Source organism: Octopus bimaculoides, chromosome 7 (assembly GCF_001194135.2).
Source record: "Octopus bimaculoides isolate UCB-OBI-ISO-001 chromosome 7, ASM119413v2, whole genome shotgun sequence".
In the NCBI taxonomy this organism is placed as follows: Eukaryota; Metazoa; Mollusca; class Cephalopoda; order Octopoda; family Octopodidae; genus Octopus; species Octopus bimaculoides.
In genome coordinates, this window is record NC_068987.1 from 72187337 (window position 1) to 72208772 (window position 21436).

Here is a 21436-nt window from a genome sequence, read left to right on the forward strand (position 1 = left end):
TAAACTTGACTCTAGTCCAATATTGCACAGCAGTAGCAGCTTCACCTGAGGAATATATTGCTTTACACCAAAACAAATCTGCCTTGTACACTTTTGTTTTAGACTGTCACCTACACAGAACAGCTCCATGTCACATCTACTTAATTTTCTTTCCTTTATGCTCACAACTGGAATGACATTGATAATCAGGTTGCTCAGTCAAGACTGACACTTCTTTCTTTTCATACAATATTCAATGCTACTTTGGTTTGTGAGCTACAATTGAAAGGGAGATTACTTTAGGTTACTTTTTAGTTTATTTTTCAATTTCTAAAAACCTTAAGATGTTGGCTAAAGAACTTTACATGATCAGCGACGAGACAAAAATAGTTGCATTTTTATGAAAAAAGTGACCTTTTAGATGATGAAAATGCTGCACCATGTCATTGCTGTGGTAGAGAAATGAAGGAAGCTCAAAGAGAAAGGAAAAGCAGCAAAATTTTGCCAACTTTACATAGCAAAACTCATGGCTGCCAAACTTGTGTGATCTATGTGCTTATTATAATTATTATATTGTTTATTTTTGGTTTCTTATTATTATTCAATAAGACTTGAAACTTGGTTATTATTATTATTAAAACAGTAAGAATTTTGGAAAAAATATATTTACAATGCTAAGTATATATAAAAGAATTTATAAAAACAAATTTAGAAACCGAAAATAAACTAAAAATTAACCTAAAGTAATCTTCCTTTAAATTGTAGATCACACACCAAAGTAGCACCCAATATTCTTCTAAAGAGAGATTTGTTTTTGTTTAGCCATAATCCAGTAGATCTACAATTAGAGGCATTACAAATTTGACCATCTTGTCTTTTTTTTAACCCATAATGCACCTAATGCTACATTATCCACTTTATTATTTTTTTTATTTAATCTTACGGTTTGATTTAGCTACATCTTCAAAGACTTTATTTCAATTTCATATGTAACTCGCCTGGGCAATAATTTAGCAAAAAAGAATGATTACCATAGTAGGAAAATGGGGGGGGGGGAAGGAAATCAGTAAAGAAATAAACAAAATACAGTTATGTACACTCCATTCCCTCCTTATACATCCTGACAGGGAAACGGGTCTTTACCTGTAAATATTTTAAGACTCTCTTGTAAGGACTTTAGAGGTTTTAGGTTCTACAGTTAGGTATGTTGATTTAATTAACACCATAAAATATTTCGTTCATATATTTTCGTAATAATAATCAACATTGATTTCAAATTTTGGCTCAACTTCAGTCAATTATATCGATCCCAGTGTTCTACTTGTACTAATTTTATCGACCCCGAAAGGATGAAAGGCAAAGTTGACTTCGGAGGAATTTGAACTCAGAACGTAAAGACGGACGAAATTCCGCTAAGCATTTTGCTTGGTGCGGTAACGATTCTGCTTGCTCGCCACCTTACTAACTATTAATATTAATCAAATATAACATTTGTCCTGCTTTTTAGATGTATACTTCCGTTCATAAAGTTTGATTGAAACTTAGAGATTAATGGGAATCCTTGTTCGAAATCCTGTTTAACATAACTACCCGACTCTTATTGTTGCGAGTATTCGCACTAGGTTCTACATTTAGGGGATATAAAAATATTCTTTCCCTTGTCCCATCAGCTTTGCAGAGCATAAAGAAAAGAAAAGAACAAGGTCCCCTGTGCTTAGTAAGAAAATCCTTGCTCTTTAAATGTGAACAGCATATTTTCATGTCGATTATTTCTTTTAACATTTCAGATTGTTTTGTTTTTTTAAATTAAGTGGTATCTGGGTGTTGATTCAGATTGGGCCTATAAACAAGGTAGTCTATCTCGTTCATCGACAACTTAATATTTTCCCATACATTTGTATATCTAATTCATTATCCTAGTTCTTTTTCTTTCTTAAATAAAGTAACTTCTAAAAACCGATTACTAAAGTTTTGAAGATGTCTGGACTGTTCTGATTAGCTAAATGCTGATCACGTGCTACAGTGAGGCGGCCAACTCAAAGAGTGTTCATTGATCGTCCATTGCTTGTTGACACTTTTTTCCCGGACTTTTTTTGTTGTTGTTCTCTATTCTCACACAATTTTGGGGAAAAAAGTATTTTCTAGTCAAACATGCCAACTCAATCCAGGTATTTTGTTCCAGTCAAAAAGGGAGATTTCTCTTGGATTGGAGAAGGAATCCTTGTTGGTGATAGGCGCAGCAAAGAAAAACATTACAAGTAAATATCCTTTAACATACACACGTAATATTATATAAATAATTATACTTATTGACATATATATATATATATATATATATATATATAAACAATCAAATGCATAAGCATCAGAACCTACTTAAATGTTTTTTTAATCTTACGATACATACATGGATAAACAATGACGTATATTAAAGTGTTATTAATGGTTGATACACGTGTTCATTAAAAAAACCCAACATATCAGAAGTCCACTTTTCGTTCGATCGAAATATCTAATTTTTACTTCACCAGCTCTCAATGGCATAATTAATATTCTTTTTCACTATTAGTATTATTAATCCAAGTGTCTGTGAAATATTAACCATTTTAACGCTTTAATACAATGAATGAGTGTTTAAATAGTTGTCTTCATCGAAACCGAAGCGCGAAATTCATCATCGATTGTTGCTGAAATGAGATTTTCTCGATTTTACAAAGTCAATAGCTTCACATTATAAACATGTTTTGTTTTTATGGAGCAAACCTATGTTCAAAGACAGAGTGGTTACAAAGATCTTTGTTTTCAAACATAGTATGTCTAGGACTAAATTATCTAATGTAGCCTCTTTTCAAAATAGTAGTGTTGGATGTGAGGGGGGATTTGACTGCCATGTCTTGAGAGTCGATCGAACAACCGCGTAGATGCTTCTTCACTGGTTTTGGTTCATTTGTGTATGATGATTTTCAGGACACATAACGATTAAAACTATTTGTTATAAATAACAGTGTAATGCTCATGACAGTACTAGTTCAGTCAAAATTGACATTTAATATTCTATCATTTTATTCTATTATATTATCTTATATTATTATAAGATTGTAAGCAAAATGTGAAAATCAGACAAGGTTGGAATTTCTTTGAGTAACATATTCTTCTATATACAATCATACACACACAATACACACTTTTTAATGTAGCTAGTCAGTGACAAGTACATTGTTCGTTAAAAATAAAATAACCCATAAACGAAAAATAACTTGGATGGAATTGTTACTTTTACGTAAATGCGACGCTTTTTCCTTCGAAAGTCCTAATATAGTAAACACTCAAAACACTTTTAATAGATGTAAAACGTTTGCACCAACTGGTCGTAACCTGGTGAGATTGATGTGTTCAATAAACGTATATTTCTGTATAAAACGTCACTGAGGTTAATTTTCATTCACTGTCAAAATATACAACCATACTTATTTAAGCCGAGAACTTTGTTATTCTATAGTAGTGTATGTGGTTTGATTTAAAACGAAATAGTTATTAGAAAATTGACATTTTCATCTTCAAAGGTAATATTGCTTTTGAGATGCGGAATATAGAACAGGATGGGAACAGCTGTTCTGTATAGTCGCTTGATCTGCTACAAAAGCAGCTACATTCCATCAAGTTACACCATAACGTTTTGAAAAAGTATATACATTGCACAGTATAGTTCTAAGTATATTAAAACACTGGATGGTCACGGTTGAAACGCCTTTAAACATAAATTTGCTCGTCCTGGAGCTAAACAACAGCAATCATCAATTCAAGTCAACTATAGAACCGCTATCCAGTTGCTCGCCCTCCTAGAAATAGCAGCGAAAAGTTCGCCCTCAAATCATATCCTACTATCTTTAAAAAAAGGCAAGGAGTCATTGGACATTATAGTAATGCAGTTATACAAAAAGACTGGATTGTCACGGCTGGAATACCTTTGATCCTAGTGCTGCTTAGGAAGTGTGATCAGAGATAATACATGAATAATCAGCTTTCTTTTATCTTCGTACTCTACAGTATATTTTAAATATGTTGCTAATGTGACCGTTCATGAGTTCCATTCTTGTTCTTGAAGTGTGAATGAGAAGTTCTATCTGTGGAAATATAGGTCTGGAACAAAATTCAAGAACAGCTATCAATTTATGATAATGAAACTCAAAATATAACAGGATGATGCTAGCTAAATATTAATCGTTGTGAAACTGTGACTTGTTAGGAAGTATTTCACAGAATAGGTAATTCAATTAAGTTACTGTAGGTGAAATTAAAACTGCGAAGGTGGAACAATTCTGACTAATTATCAAGATAAATTTGATTTTCAACTTTAACACAAGGCTGTAGTGCATGATGTGGGGAGCCATTTTAATATTGGGCAAATTCCTAACTTGTGGGGGCACATCTGTACCGAAAAAAATAGTGAATCATTACTTTTACAAATTTAACTACATTCGGTAACTGTTTTGGTCTTAAGTTTTAATCCAGATTTTTTTTCATGAATCTTCACAACTTCTGTCAACAGGTGATGTGCAAGCAAGGGATTATCCACCCCTGCTGTCATCAATTAAATCGACTGCATTACTTGACTTGTACTTATTTTATCAACCTTAGAAAGATAAAGGGCAAAATAGCCATTGTTGGATTTGAACTCAAAATTTAAGGCATGTTCCACCAATTTTGCATGGGATTCTATGATCCACCAATTTTGCTAATCCACCGTGTGTTACAGTCATCTAGCAAACTTAGAACATTAAACTAGTATAACATTTGCTTGGCTAATCACAACATTTAGATTTCAAATTTTGTGGATTAGCAAACTTTACTGGCTCAAAGGAAGGGCATCTAGTTTTTGAGATGAAAATTTGGCAATATTACATAACAAGCATGTTCATACAAGAGATCACTAAATATTGAGGTCTAACATATACAGTGACCTTAAAAGCCTTAGATGTTTGTTGTTCATGTACAGAGAGGATATAGCATTGGAAGACTGTTCCTTTGTGTATTTGTGTTTTCCCCAAAAAATAGTGAGTTTGAAATCTCTTTACATGGAAATAGCACATGTCCTACATGAAGTGGCTAGCCTGGCATTATTAACTACTTTAATAATTATTTAGCTTGGCATTATTAACTGAATTAATAACATATTTTAGTTTTAGATAAATGTTTATAGATAAGCTTGGGTTATAACATAGTTCAGGAAAAAGTCCATCACATGTTACCTAAAAACTAGCAGCAATGTCATTCCTGACATGCATGCTATATGTTTGCCATTACAGGTCTAGATTGTGTATGGATGAAACGTGTATGCGCAAAGTGTGATCATTCTGCCTAATGCTTTGTCGTTATCTTACGTCTAGTAAACATATCACATCAGATTGCTTATCACAGTCTGTTACATCAAGCCAACAATTTGGTCTATCATAACAATACTAATTAATTACTACAGCAACTAATTCATAGATCACATCTTGAGCATATGACACAAGTCAATGACAAAGATTTTATGTACTAGTTACTCAATCTGTTATAAATAGCAGCCAAATCTTTCTAAAAATCACACCCTACTATCTCAAAAAGGGAAATGACATGTTTGAGACTTAGTCTTAAATAGATACTCCTAAAAAAAGAGTCAGTTTTGGTCATGGATCTAGTTGATCAGGACTAGCTGAATGTTTAACAGCATTGACACTGTCTCACTGGCACCCTCTCTTATCTCCCTCTACCTTTTCAACTACCACTAAAACACCTGCACTTCACCTGCCTCCTCATTCTTACTGTATCTTACAACCAATCACCCAGTCACTGCAATAAACCAGTTTATGTCAAACAAACAGCCTACAGAAAGATTTAGTCAGGCCCCAGGCTCCATTTTATAATATTATATTTATTGTATTATTAGTTTTAAATTATTCTGTAAATATATAACTTGCATCTGCTCAGAATCAGAGCTCAAACAGAATTTTCATTTAACACCAGTTCCAGCTTGTCAAATCGGGGAAGCTTTTGTTTTCTCACCCAATGAAAAAGAAGTTTATGAATTCATATACTAAAAGATATAACAATTTTCTTCTTCAATTTGTCTTTATACACCCATCCAAAAAGATGTTTTTTATTTCTTCTTTAAATTCATGCACTTTCATCCAAATGAATTCTAGTGATATAAACAATATTAAAAAATTTTATTGTTGAAACTGCAAGCTTCCTATTAAGCTTTGGTTTTCTCAAGAACTATATGCACAAATTTTAACAATTTCTGCTTCCATTCTCACTCTCATGACTATTACTCAACAGGATTCTATACATACTATATTAATGAGATTTCTATATGCGTCTCTGCACAAAAATTTTTGTAATGCCTCATATTCTTTCACTTATTGTTAATAATGTTTTATAATGTCTATTGGCTTCTTTACATATTTACTTTTACTTGCATTATGAATAAGATTTTTTACAAATCATTCTTCCTGTCTGACCTGCAAGATTTAATTTATGTATCAATGTAGCCTACAAGATCTAGTTCATGCTTCAATCTGGCCTGCAAAGCCAAACAAGTTCAATACCCTTGCAGTGCTCCTGCAAGCATCAAGAATTCACTTCCTATCCATATTTTCCCTATTGATGTTCATTCTGAACACCATCCACAACAATCTCACCATCAGGGTAATACCTACAAGAGTCAGAGGTTTGGAATGCTTTCTCATTTTTGCAATTAATTAATTAATTAATTAGGAAAGTTTGGTGTTCTTTTTTTAACTAATTAGTGAGGGAAGAGCAGTGTCTGTAGCCCTTTTTGTTCAGGGCCTCCATGATTTATAGAGTGAAGGGAGGAAATTATCTTCAAACTGGAAACCTGGCCAAATGCTTGCAACAGAGCAAACTCCATTAAAAACAGCCAAGGACTAGGTGCTGATGTTTAACACTTCTGAGACCAAGCTGCCTTAATCCACTTTGGTTCTATGATACAAACTTCATGTTTTGAAGTGATCTAAATTAAACCTTTCCATCAGACTTCCATGTTAATTTCTGTTTCAAGCACCAGCTTAATAACTACAAAGTTATTTTGATAAAACTCTTCACTATTTTCATAAAGGGAATATGTAGAAGGGGTAGATTATTATTCAACATCTTTTCAGTAAACCATAAAGTGAAACTTTGTTTTTGTTTTAGAGCTTTTCAATTAAATGGCGAAAATTATAAAATAGGCAACTATGTATATATTTCAAATGAAGATATTATTGATGGTGGTTTGGATTCATCTTTCATTGCTCAGATTAAAGACCTTTATTCCAAGATAAGAGGTAAGATAATAAGTTTTATTAAGCAGCTTGCATGTGTCTTATATTTTTGTTTTTAATGATTGTTATAATTTTCAATGCCTGTTATCTTAATCACTTGATTCATATGTTTCTATTTTTTAATCAAAATTTATTTTGTTTTTTATAAATCCAACCATAGGAGGTTCCAACCATAGGAGGTAAAAAATATTTTCCATGCTAAAATTTGAAAAAAGATGTTGCAAGTAATAGATATGAATTATTCTCTGCAACAGAAGGCTCAAAGCCAGTCCTTGTGGCGGTGTCATGTAAAAGCACCCATGCAGTGCCCATGTGGTGCCATTAAAAACACCCAAAACACTCTGTAAAGTGGTTGGTATTAGGAAGGGCATCCAGCTGTAGAAACTGTGCCAGATCAGACTGGAGTCTGGTACAGCTCCCCAACTTGCCAGCATGGACAACGGACGTTAAATGATGATGATGATAATGATGAACCAATAATCTTTAATCCAAATACTAGGCACAAGCGATGCTATGTAGTTTAGAAGTTTGATTTGCATCAGGGTAGTTCCATACCTTGGGCAAGTTTCTTCAACTATAGTCCCATGCCAACTAAAGCATTGTAAATGAATTCAATAGATGAAAATTGAAAAGAAACCAATTGTGTGTGTGTTCTTGTCTTTACATTCTTTAATCTTTTACTTGTTTCGATCATGAAACTGTGTCCATGCTGGGATGGCACCTTAAAGAACTTTGGTGGAATGAATTGACCCCAGTACTTAATTTTTATTTAAGTCTGCTACTTACTCTGTTAGTGTCTTTGCTGAACCACTAAGTTATGAGGATGTAAACACACCAACATCAGTTGCCAAGCTGTGGTTGGGGGAGACACACACATACATATATATACAATAGGTTTCTTTCAATTTCTGTCTGCCAAATCTACTCACAAGGCCTCAGTCCAAAGCTATAGTAGAAGACACTTGCCCTAGGTGCCACGCAGTGGGACTGAACCTGGAACCATGTGGTTGGGAAACAAACTTCTTACCACACAACTGTACCATTGTGCACTAATTGTAAACAAATGTCACCATCTTACAAACAACATCCTTTCTTTGTAATCTTCCATGAAAACATGTCTGGATTAAGAGAAACAGAAGATTAGAAACAGGGAGAGCATCCAGTCACAGAAAATCTGCTTCAACAAATTTTATCTTACTCAGATCATCATCATCATCATCGTCATTTAACGTCTGTCTCCCATGTTGGCATGGGTTTGATGATTTAACAGGGGTTGACAAGCCAAAAGACTGCACCAGGCTCTGTCTGTTTTAGCATGGTTTTTACAGCTGGATGTCCTTCCTAACACCAAGGTAAAATGGACATTGATGATAAAGATGATAATGTTCATTTCTTAATCCACCAAAAGATGATAATGTTCATTTCTTAATCCACCATTAGCCAAAAGTTCTGTTTGGTTGAGTGAATACCTTTCTTTAAGTCATGTTGGATTTTACTGTTACACAAATAATAATCTACTCTAATGGTAAAAATGCATTAAAACAATGAATTCAGATGTGAATCAGTATAGCAGAAGTTATTGTTTAGTATCTTGAAATTGACATATGTAGCAAACCTATTGTGTGTGTGGGTATACATCTTTTATCTTACACCTGTTTCAGTCATCAGACTACAACCATGCTGACGCACCATCTTGAAGTATTTTAGTCAAGTGAATTGACCCCAGTACTTTTTTTTTAAAGCCTGGTACTTATTCTATTGGTCTCTTTTACTGAACCACTATGTTATGGGGATGTAAACACACCAACACCAGTTGTCAAACAATGGTGGGGGACAAACATAGACAGAAAGACACACACATACACACATATATGATGGGTTCCTTTCAGTTTCTTATTTCTTTATTGCCCACAAGGGGCTAAACACAGAGGGGACAAACAAGGACACTTGCCCATGGTGCAACACTGGGACTGAACCCTGTCAAATTGTCCAACCCGTGCCAGCATGGAATACAGACACTAACTGGTGGTGGTGGTGGTGGCGGCGGCGGTGCTGCTGTCGCTGTTGTCATCAGAACTTAGCAATAGGTTTTGCTTTCATCACTTCACCCCAATCTTTCTATTATTTGGAATACCCAATATTATGGTTAAAGTTCAATGCTGTCCTGTGTTGTCTGCGAGTTCATTTGCACTTGTTGCCTACTGAAGCAGAATGGTTAATAGATGCAGTTGGTGGACTACTTAAAGGTCCTGAGTTCAAATTTGTTATAGGCATTTCATTATATATTTAGGGCAGTACATTTTATTTAACAGGCTAGACATATGTTATTGTTATCTAGATCAACTCTGATTACATTTATAGCACGAGGTGGTTGGGAGGCAGTTGATTAAATGCTCAAGAGCTAACCAAAGGTGGAGCATCATAGATGTACAGATATAAGATACCCTAGTTGGAAATTCACTATTTGAGCTGTGTATCACAGTATCAAAATCACAATACCATTTGAATTAGCCACGAGTTTTGTTCAGTTGAATTAATACCTTTAAGTCATGTTGGATTTTAATGTTATACAAGTAGCAATCTACTCTAATGATAACAATGACTTAAAATACTGAATCCAGAAGTAAATCAGTATAGCAAAAATAGTTGTTAAGTAGCTTCACTATTTGGCTTGTGTTCCAGTTGTGGCAATTCTGTGTGTTTTGCCTTTTGTGTGTGAGTATTATGTCCCAACATTTGAGGTTGAAAACATATGGTCCAAATTTTTTTTTAAAGTACATTAGGAGTTTCAAACCATCATTGACCCTGTTCTTAAATCATTTGATCACTGCCTAATCTTGACCACCTACTGCATATCCACACTGCACACTGCAACTCTTCCTGAGCTTTATAGCATTTCAGGTCAGGTAACTGGTCAGACTGCCGCCAGTTTGAAACTAACTAACCCTGACAGCTAATAGAGCAGTTCATTTCACAGATTGAGCAACAATATAGGAGCTTCTTTGTTGATCTCTATAAAAACAGGTGTGAAGAAGTTACATGTGACCATTGCAAAAGATCTTATTAAGTAATCCTAGCTCTATGGAAGTGACACACACATGGAATGAATTAATTAGAATAGATTTTAAAAAGCTTAGGCCTTTCACATAATCATCATGCCTTGTGGTTCCTTCCAGCCTTTAATGTTCTGAGTTCAAATTTCACTGAGGGCAACTTTTCTTTTCATGTCTCAGGATTCAATAAAATGAAGTACCAGTCATATTCTGGAACTGCTGTAATGGACTAAACCCCTCTACTCAAATTTCTGGCCTTGTACTTCTGTATGAAATCATCATTACTATAGAATAGATCTTCTATAAACAATGTATTTTAAATGCCAGTCCAGCTATAAATAATGGCTCATTGCACATAGGGTTAAAAAAAAAAACCTTTCAAGAGAAAAAGAGGCAGAGAGCTTCCTGTGGATCTTGAACCATGCATTTGCTGCCATCCTGACAGTCATAATACACTTAAAGTTTATAGAAAACTTTTTTTAATATATTTCTCAAGACTTTTCTTGTTACCTTCTAAATGTAAACAAACTTGCTTTCATACATAAAGTATCTAATTTGGATGAATGAAAATGTGAAAAGTATTTTATTTCTCAATGCTTCTAACGGTATCTCATTAAATGTGCACAATCATTAGCATTTCGTCTGTCTGCACATTCTGAGTTCATATTCCCCTGCAATCAACTTTGCCTCTCATCCTTTCTCAATCAATAAAATAGATACCAGTTGAACACTTGGGTTGGTGTAATTACTAGCCCCTACCCCCAAAATTTCAGACCTTGTGCCTATAATAGAAAGTCTTATCATTATTATTATTATTAAGACTCCAAGCTGGCCAAACCATTATCGAGTCATACTTGCTTGCTAGTAACAGTTATTGTTTGTTTTTTGTTTTTTTCTATTTTAGGAGATTATGATATTGGTGATAATTATGCTGTTGTCAGATGGTTCTGGAGACAATCAGAAATTGGAGAATCTCTTCGCAAGAAATGTTGTCAGCAATCTGCTGCCAATGAAATATTCCTCAACAGTGCATCGTTCTTCGACACAGAAGTGGTTATCGAGACAATTGTTGGGAAATGCAAGGTAATACACAACTTTTTTCTAGCAGAAACTTTAGAGCATTGGAAAAAGTATCCTGCCGTATTTTTTCCAGTTCTTTACATTCCAAGTTCAAATCTCATCAACATTAATTTTACCTTTCACCCAGAAGGATGAAAGGCAATGTTGTCTTCTTTCATTCCCATCAAGATTTCTGGACTTGTACCTATCAAAAGCATCTGACAAAATGTCTTGTGGTTTATTTTGTTATGACACTTTATGTTCTGAGTTCAAATCCCTCTGAAACCAACTTTTATCTTTTGTCCCTCAGGAGTCAATAAAATAAAGTACCAGTCAAGTACCAGGATTGATTTAACCAAATCTTCCTCAAATCACTTCCTGCCATTTAAAAAGAAAGTGGGTGGAGGTATTTATACATTAAATAATGCAATCCTTGATATCCTTTGTCTGAAAAAAAAGTTGAAATGGTCATAACTCACATGCCTTTAATTATATGTTAGCAATATGTGTTATAACAAGGAAGGCGGCAGAATTGTTACCATGTTGGAATTCTAAGTTCAAATTCTGCTGTGGTTGACTTTGCCTTTCATCCTTCTGGAGTTAGATAAAAAAAAAAAAAGTACCACTTATCTCGTCACTTGAAATTGCTGGTCTTGTGCCAGAATTTGAAACCAATATGTGTTATAACCTTGAATATACCGTGGAGGATGCATAAGACTGTCAGTGACAGAGAATACTGGTGGACCTGGTCAGCTCTACACATGATACTGTCTCTAGAAACACTAACCTGTGATGACCCCAGTCACCTGAAGCCAGCAGCAAACGTGTTATAACAAGTCTTTATCAAATCTATAAAATGTATGTTATGTCAATGTTTTCAATAAATGCTAGTTTCTGTTTTTATTTCTTTTAAAATACTGTCATTTTTAGTGGCATGAGTATACCAGTATGTTAATGGAATCTGAAAGTTAAATGATGGTAGCGGTTGTGAAAAGCACTGGTGGCAGTGTCACGTAAAAACGCCTGTGTGGTGCCATGTAAAAGCACCCAACACACTGTAAAGTGGTTCACATTAAGAAGAGGGTCCAGCCGTAGACCCCCCCCCCCCAAAAAAAAAAATTTCGGACCTTGTACCTAGAGTAGAAAAGAATATTCCTTCTAATTTCCTTCTCATGGAATTCTTAGCAACTTAAAGACAACTGACAGATTTTGAAACAACTACAACTGTGAATGTGGATGTAAAACAAAAAAAAAATTATTGAATAACAAACCAAAGTAATATTTGTTGCTAATCTGAATTCCCCCATCCTATACACTTTTCAAGTGTACAACTTCCTATTATCACATGCTTTTGTTATCTAGAATGTTGATACCACAATAAAAAGAACTTATTGCACTCTGTAAAGTATTTGATGAACAAACCGGTGAGTGTAGAATAGCAAGGCCTCTTTAGTCTCATTGAGGACATGAGAATGTCTCAAGTGTCATGTCATGATAAAATGCACCCAGTACTCTTTAGTGGTTGGTGTTAGGAAGGCATCAGGCTGTAGAAACATCATCGTCGTCATTTAACGTCTGTTTTCCATGCTGGCACGGGTTGGGTGGTTTGACTGCGGTCTGGGGAGCCAGCAGCTGCACCAGGCTCCAATCTGATCTTGCAATGTTTCTATAGCTGGATGCCCTTCCTAACGCCAACTACTCTGAGAGTGTAGTGGGTGTTTTTTACGTGCCACCGGCATGGGAGCCAGTCAGTGGGTACTGGCATTGGCCATGTTCGGTTTGTGCTTTTTACGTGCCACCAGCATGGGAGCCAGTCAGGGGACACTGGCATCTTCTAAAATTAGATTTTATGAACAAGACATGTTCTCTTATCTATGTCGGAAGCAGTTAATTCCAAATATGAAATGTTTCAGGTTATGACAGCCCATCCAACCCATACCAGCCTGGAAAAATGGTATAAAATGATAATAATAATCCTTTCTACTAAAAGCACAAGGCCTGAAATTTTGGAGGAGGGGAATTGTGGATTACATCAACCCTAGTATTTGTCAAAAGGTGGTTTGACACACACACACTCATATATATACAATGGGCTTCTTTCTGTTTCCACCTACCAAATCCTTTCACAAGGCTTTGGTTAGCCTGAGGTTATTGTAGAATACACTTGCTCAAAGTGCTATGCTGTGCAACTAAACCCGGAATCATGTGGTTGGGAAGCAAGCTTCTTACCACACAGCCATATCTGCACCTATACATGATCATAAAACTATAAGGTTTCTTTTACATTAGTTAATTACAATTTTCTTACTCTGTTTTCCAGCTATCATTTGGCCAACTACCTACATACCACAGAACAGTTCAATCATGGCTGACTTGGAGTAACACAATAACATAAACCTGAAGTTTATAACTGTGTTTCTTTGATATAATGGAATTCCATATTGCCACTATGACCTCTTCTAAATTCTATTTTCAACTTTGCTTTTCATGTACATAATTGTTTCCATTTTCTTCAGGTTCAGTTTTGCTCCATGAGTGGTATAAAGAAGAATAAAAATGGGATTCCAGATCATTCATATGTGGTTGCACGGTCTTGTGATGGACGCAATATCAAGGAACTACCATCATCATTTTCCAACAACAAAAAATTTCCAGTATCTGATGATTGTTCGGATTCAGAATCAGATTCTGGTTCTGAAACTCCCACAGAAGATTCAAATTCTGTTAGAAAATCTTCGCACCATGGCAGGAATTTAAGATCACCTAAGATGCTGCAGTCACCTGTGGTTCCACTCCAGGGAAGCATTTTTAAGGAGAAGAAATCAAAAAGCAGTTAGTCTCATATTTGTTTTTGTCTCTTTTAGATTAAACAAGGGAAGGAGGTGTTGTCAGTTGAATCAACCTTCACATATTACTGGTATACTTACATCAGCCTCAAACAGAGAAGAAAAGTCATACTCAGTATTTAATTTACAACAGAAAGAGTGAAATAAAATGTACTAAAATATTTAGTTAGAGCCTCTACATGCTCATCTGATCTGCTAGAAATAACTGCTAAATTTCCCTTAACCATTTAGCATTTAAATCAGCCATACCCTGCCCAAATATTCTACCTATTTTATGTTCAGACCAGACAGATCTGGCTTCTCACGTGTACTGTACAATGTTATTCTAAATATAAACAATCACATCATTAATGTCTTGAAGCTACAAGATAATGAGTGATAGATTTAAAACAAAGTGAATAAATAAGCATTACATTTGTCTAAATAATCTGAATGCTAAAGGGTTAAATTAAACCTTGCTATCTTATAAAAATGGAAAGAGACAGTTGACACTGTCGTGCCTGGAATACTTTTCATCTGGCTTAACCTAAGGCCAAGCAACAATAATAATTCATTATTCTGTTTCATTATTGTTATTGTTATTCAACTTTGTTTTGTGTCCAAACCCTATTGAAGTCGGTATGCCTTGGGTTACGATGAAATAAGTATGAAGTACAAAACTCTAATCTTCTTCGATGTAGGAACCTCTGACTTCACTGCACTTTTTGTAGTGTTCCATCCCCTAAGTAAAGGTATTCAAGACCGTTGTAATAACCCTCTTTGTCTTCAAAACAGCTGCTCGGTGAGCAACCAAAAGTCACCGAGAGTCAAGTCTGGACTATAGGGAGGGTGACAGACAGATTTGATGCCCATTTCTGTCAAGTAGTTGGTAACCAGGATGCTTGTCATTGAGCACTGAGGGAACAAATTTTGTGCATGTTCAGATCTTCATGAATAATCCTGTGTACAGTTGCCTTGTCCCACAACAGTTTTCATTCAGAAAATTGTGAATTTTCTCAATCAGCTCTTAATATTCTGATGTCCCTTTCCCTCCTACATCATTCATCATTTCTCACTTCCTCTCTACCATCCTTGAACCTCTTGTACCTGCAGAAAGATTAATCCATAAGCAGTTGGGAGCATTTCATAAGTTTTTATAGCATTTTTGCTTAGTTCAACACAAAATTTTATTGCATAGCAAGCTTCCAAATGTCCTACCTGCATTTTGCAAATGAGTTAGCTGTGACAACCACTGTTTAGCAGCATGTGTTCAAAGTGCTGTTACAACCATCTCCTTCGATCAGGTTAGCTTATTAGATGTATAATAAGGATATACTGAAATTACAATAATCTAAGACAATTATAACTGCCTCTCCTAAAAAGTCTCAAAACTTCTGGAACTCACATCATATATTGATAGATAGATAGATAGATAGATAGATACTCACATGCATACATAGACACGTAGGTTGGTAGATGGATAGACAGAAAGGCAAACAGACATTAATTGATTGATTTAATTAATTAGTTACTATTTTCTTTATTTCTGATTTGTTTTATTTAATCATTTGCAGAACTGCAAAGCAATTCAACAACATCAAGAAAATTTAAATGTTCCCAAGTAGTTGACATGCTGGATGATGATTCTGACAGCAGTTCTGATATGTCAGACATGAGTGAGAGTTCAGAAGCTTCCAGAGAAAATGGCCGTCAATTAAACGGTCAGTCAAAATCCAATACAAAATTGAATACAAATCTAGATACTCCTCCAGCTGACACAAGAAATAAAACTCCCAAGAATGATTCGTCAGCAATTAAGAACCATCATGCAGAAAAAACTCCTAAAGTAAGAAGTGTACGTCGAGGGCTGGTCGAAGAATTTGAAACAGTCAAGAGGAATCAATTTAGTCTCACTCTAAGGTTAGTTCATTTATCTTTTACCAAATATTACAGGTCTTTTAGAATTCCTCCTGGCTAACTGAGCTGGTATACTACCAATCGACTAAATTAGGTGATTATTTATATTCCATCATTGAAACTCCACCACGTTCAAGACCAAGACATGTTATTAACTTTCGCTGGTTCCATTCAGTTAGTTGTAAATAGGCACCATGAATAAGTTCAAGCTTGACTCAGGAATCAGCAGCAGTACAAAATAATAATATTAACTTTTTAGCATTCAGAGTCTTCTGAGGTTGTTGCCAGTGCTGCTGGACTGGCTCCTGTGCAGGTGCCATGTAAAAAACACCATTTTGAGTGTGGCCGTTGCCAGTACCACGTGACTGGCCCTTGTACCGGTGGCATGTAAAAGCACCCACTACACTCTCAGAGTGGTTGGCATTAGGAAGGGCATCCAGCTGTAGAAACTCTACCAGATCAGATTGGAGCCTGGTGCAGCCATCGAGTTCACCAGTCCTCAGTCAAGTCGTCCAACCCATGCTAGCATGGAAAGCGGGCATTGAACGATTTTGGATTAATTATGCATTGTGCTCTTGAGCAGGACACTTTATTTCACATTGCTCCAGTCCACTCAGCTGGCAAAAATGAGTAGTACCTGTAATATGAAGAGCCAGCCTTGTCACATTCTGTGTCACTCTGAATCTCTCTGAGAGCTACACTAAGGGTACACATGTCTGTGGAATGCTCAGCCACTTGCATTTTAATCTCATGAGCAGGCTGTTTCATTGATCGGATCAACTGGAACCCTCATGATTATAACCAACAGAGTACAAGTATAGGGTAGATGGCAGGGGCCAGTTTGGATATAATACAGGTAACATATTTTAGCCAGTTTGAGTGCTAAATTGTAAAGTCCTTTGTTAGCCAAGTTCAAATTCTTCCATGAGTGGAGCTTGATTTTGCTAGACTGACTTGTCCTATGGGCTATGGTTCTCAGTTCAGTGGAGAATGTTGGTGGGTAGTTTGCATTAAGTAAACTAGAACTGATGTGAGCTTCTACTTTTCCTGGATTGAATAGTAAATGTTACTATTCTGTCTTAAATTTCCTTGTGTTGGTCTCTCTTTGTGTTTCTACACTAGTTCACACACTTATCTTTTGCCCAATTTTATCTGATGTTTAGAAGATAACCAAAAGTGTTTATTGTAATACAAGCACTAGAAAGGTACTCTTCCTAAGTTTGATGCCTTCAGCATACATATACATACATGCATACACACAAAATATGGCTGTGTGGTTAAGAAGTTAACTTTGCAACTATGTGGTCTCAAGTTTAGTCCCACTGCATAGCAGCTTGAGCAAATGCATTCTACAGTGGCCCTGAGTCAACCAAAAGTCTTGTGAGTGAATTTGATTGATAAAAACTGAAAGTAAGCCTGTTGTGTATGTATGTGTGTTGGGATGGAGGGGTGCGGTTCATGTCTTCTTGACTTGTCATTATGCACTAATTGTAAATAGGCATCACTGTCATGTAAGTGAAGCTCTTTGTTTTCAATCTCCCTTGTAAACATATCCAAACTAGGGGTAATGTTACCTTGCTTACAAACAGTTATGAGTTGATGAAGGAAGAGCATTTGGCTATAAAAGTATGCTTCAATGAATCTCATCTGACCTACACACAAGCATGGAAAAGTGGATATTAAAATGATGGTGAAAACTATGATGATATGCAACGAAAATGTGGCATGACTATTAGTGTGCTGCTCAGAGACAATTGAAGGCTTCATCTTCCTTTCATGTCATGGTCAAATAAAGCTGTAAACATGATGATCTTAGCTCTGTGAGTTGATTTGGTAGATGGAAACTGAAAGAAGCCTGCCATGTTTATATATGTATGTTGTGTTATTGTTCCCTTGCCTTGACATCACATGATTGTTGTAAACAAGTGTCACCATCATTCAAGCAGTGTCTTTTGTTTCTAAACTTTCATTACCGCCTGACTGGCACCCGTAGGATTTTCGAGCGAGATCGTTGCCAGTGCCCCTGGACTGGCTTGTGCAGGTGGCACATAAAAGACACCATTTCGAGCGTGGCCGTTGCCAGTATCGCCTGACTGGCCTTCGTGCAGGTGACACGTAAAAGCACCCACTACACTCTCTGAGTGGTTGGCGTTAGGAAGGGCATCCAGCTGTAGAAACTCTGCCAAATTTAGATTGGAGCCTGGTGTTGCCATCCGGTTTCACCAGTCCTCAGTCAAGTCGTCCAACCCATGCTAGCATGGAAAGCGGACGTTAAACGATGATGTCTGTTTATGAGGAAATATTACCTTACTCGGAAACAGGTAAGGATCAGTGGCAGGAAGGGCATCCAGCATGGAAAAGTAGGCATTAAAATGGTGATGATATATGTCATTAGTCAACCTAAGGTTTTAGTAGAAAACACATACTCAAAGTAACATGACGTGGGACTGAACCCAAAAACATGGTTGTAAGATCAACTTCTAAACCACAAAGCCATGCCTGCATCCAATATTCAATTACTTTTTCAACATCAACTAACCACTTCTCTAAATATTTGTTTTCCTCTGCCTCAACGCTTCTTCTCATATGTTTATATATTCTGTGTCTTTGTTCTCTTGCCTTCTCTTGTTTTCTCTCACTTTAGTTTCATATTTTGTGGGGGTTTTTCCCCCCATAACAACCTTATCTGATTTTGTTTCATCTGTATTTGACTAAATTCCAAACCTTTTAAGGTATGATATCATTATATAATTTGATGCTGCTGATCTTATATTTTTGACATATATTTCCACAATTAACATTTTTCATCATCATCATCATCATCATCATTGTTGTCATCTTCATCACCATTATAATTAACATCTTTTATGTACTCTAAATTTTTTGTGTAGGAGGAAGGTAGCATCTGTTGATCTTGTGAATCTTTTGGATGAAGCAAGTTCTGAAGAAGATAGTTTGGATTCAGATAGTATGTCCAGTGTTAAATCAAAAGATTCAAGGCTGTCTGCAAAAGTTGCTCCTGATGAGAAAAGGAAACTTAGAGGAACTGATAAAAACAACAATACTCCATTAAAGGTCAAAGTTGAAACCAAAACAAAGAACAACAGTGTGTCAAAGAGTAAGATAAAATCTGAAGAATTTAACAAGAAATCAGTGACTGTCAAACATGAGACTCCATTGAAGTTACAACTTGATGACAGTACATTGCGCAAGTCTAGTCGCAAAAGAAAGTTGGTCTCAAGATACAATGGTGAGAATGAGGAGAAGAAAGCAGACAGTCTTCGAGTGAAACAAAATTTGTCCTCAAAGAAATCAAGTCAGAAAGAGAAAGTGTCCAAAAAGTCAGAATCATCTGATTTGTCTTCTGATGAATACAGCCCTTCCAGTGATTCTGAAAATGATGACACTTTTGATGATGATGATGACTTTGTGATAAGCAAAAGGACCCCACGATCTTCTGTAAAGAAAAAAATTTTGAGTGAACGAAAAACTTCCAAGTCTTCGAAAAGTAACAAGGTAAAGTATTTTATGTACTGGATTTTTTTTGGTATTTTACCTTATCTTCAATACAATATATTGTTATTTTGCTTTAAAACAGAGACAAAACATTTGATTTAGGTCAGGAGGACTGAGTTCTTGGTTTTGCGTTACCAAAACATCAATTAGAAATTTGCGAAATCAGGATAGCACCTGTGCCCAGCGTCGCCTTTCTGGCACTTGTGCCCGTGACATGTGTAAGGATTTTCGAGCGAGATCGTTGCCAGTGCCCCTGGACTGGCTCTTGTGTGGGTGGCACATAAAATACGAGCGTGGCCATTGCCAGTACCGCCTAACTGGCCTTCGTGTGGGTGACACGTAAAAGCACCCACTACACTCTCTGAGTGGTTGGCGTTAGGAAGGGCATCCAGCTGTAGAAACTCTGCCAAATCAGATTGGAGCCTGGTGTAGCCATCTGGTTTCACCAGTCTTCAATCAAATCGTCCAACCCATGCTAGCATGGAAAGCGGATGTTAAACGATGATGATGATGAAACTGGGTAGGGAAAATGGAAAAGAGTAAATCTTCGATTAAAACTTCCATTCCTTGTTTAGATTTTATTTCATGTCCTGAGAATCTCTTCCTTGTTCCCACCACCACCATCATCATCATTCTCATTTTATGTTGTTTTTTTTCATGCTTGTATGGCTTGGGTGGATCTTCTGCACAATGTTTTATCACTAGATGCAATCATCATCTCCTTTGGGAATTTCACTATTCTGCATATTTCATCTTTTTATAGCTCCATTACCTTAATTTGTAGTTTTTATCTCCCCATTACTCATCATCATCATCATCATTGTTTAACATCTGCTTTCCATGCTGGCATGGGTTGGACGGTTTGACTGAGGACTGGCAAGCCAGATGGCTATCTCTCATAATTCGTATTTCATATCCCCTCTCCCTATACCTCATCATATTCTCAATTTTCATTACTTGTTATTTTATGTCTACATTACCTCCTCAAGTCTTGTCATCATTATCCTCCCCAAACTCTGCTCCAACATACTTTCATCTGACCCATGCAAGCATGGGTCAGACAAGAATATGCTGGAGCAGAACTTTCTATGGCAGGATGCTTTTCCCTCATTTATTTGGAAGTGGAGTAATAATCTTCCAGTCTGATTAACAGCAAACAACCAGAGGGATTCCTGGCTTGTCTTCAGATTAGTGACTTTGTCCAAATTTTTGCAACACTGTGGACTCTACTATAAGCACCATAGACAAAGGGACTGTATTAAAGCAAGTGTTAGATGAAGTCTACCTCCTGCGAACATCCTGTAGGCTTTATCATCATCATCATCATCATCATCGTTTAACGTCCGCTTTCCATGCTAGCATGGGTTGGACGATTTGACTGAGGACTGGTGAAACCGGATGGCAACACCAGGCTCCAATCTAATTTGGCAGAGTTTCTACAGCTGGTATTTTCCCATTTCACTTCCAAACTAATTGATGCTTAAAATAATGGTACCCAGAGAGTGATTGCCAGCAAATGCTTCTTCCGCTAAAACCAGCCTAATCCCCACTTGCCAATATTAGTGCCTTCTCCCATTATTAATTAGAAGAAAGTTTACTTCCATATAATTTTGTTTTTTCACCTGTGTTAAGCAAGTTCAAAGTTACCGTAATTTTATCGAACACGGCAGTTTGTTCGCTCCATTTTCGATCGTCACCATTTCCCTTTTCTGTCATAGAAGCCTTAATTTTTAACCTCTGTTGGCTTTATGGCTGCCAGTTC

The 21436-nt window shown here is 36.2% G+C and overlaps 1 protein-coding gene across 1 annotated transcript in view; it reads left to right on the forward strand.

Moving 5' to 3' along the window:
• Window positions 1–2020: 2020 nt before the first annotated feature.
• The window catches only part of LOC106880705 (origin recognition complex subunit 1), a 42327-nt gene continuing 22911 nt past the window's right edge, over window positions 2021–21436 (forward strand). Inside the window, exons 1-6 of the mRNA XM_014930778.2 lie at window positions 2021–2237; window positions 7177–7307; window positions 11262–11440; window positions 13933–14248; window positions 15816–16161; window positions 19050–19674. Of these exons, the coding sequence (XP_014786264.1) occupies window positions 2131–2237; window positions 7177–7307; window positions 11262–11440; window positions 13933–14248; window positions 15816–16161; window positions 19050–19674 (1704 nt within the window). The 5' untranslated portion in view covers window positions 2021–2130. The remainder of the gene's footprint in view (window positions 2238–7176; window positions 7308–11261; window positions 11441–13932; window positions 14249–15815; window positions 16162–19049; window positions 19675–21436) is intronic.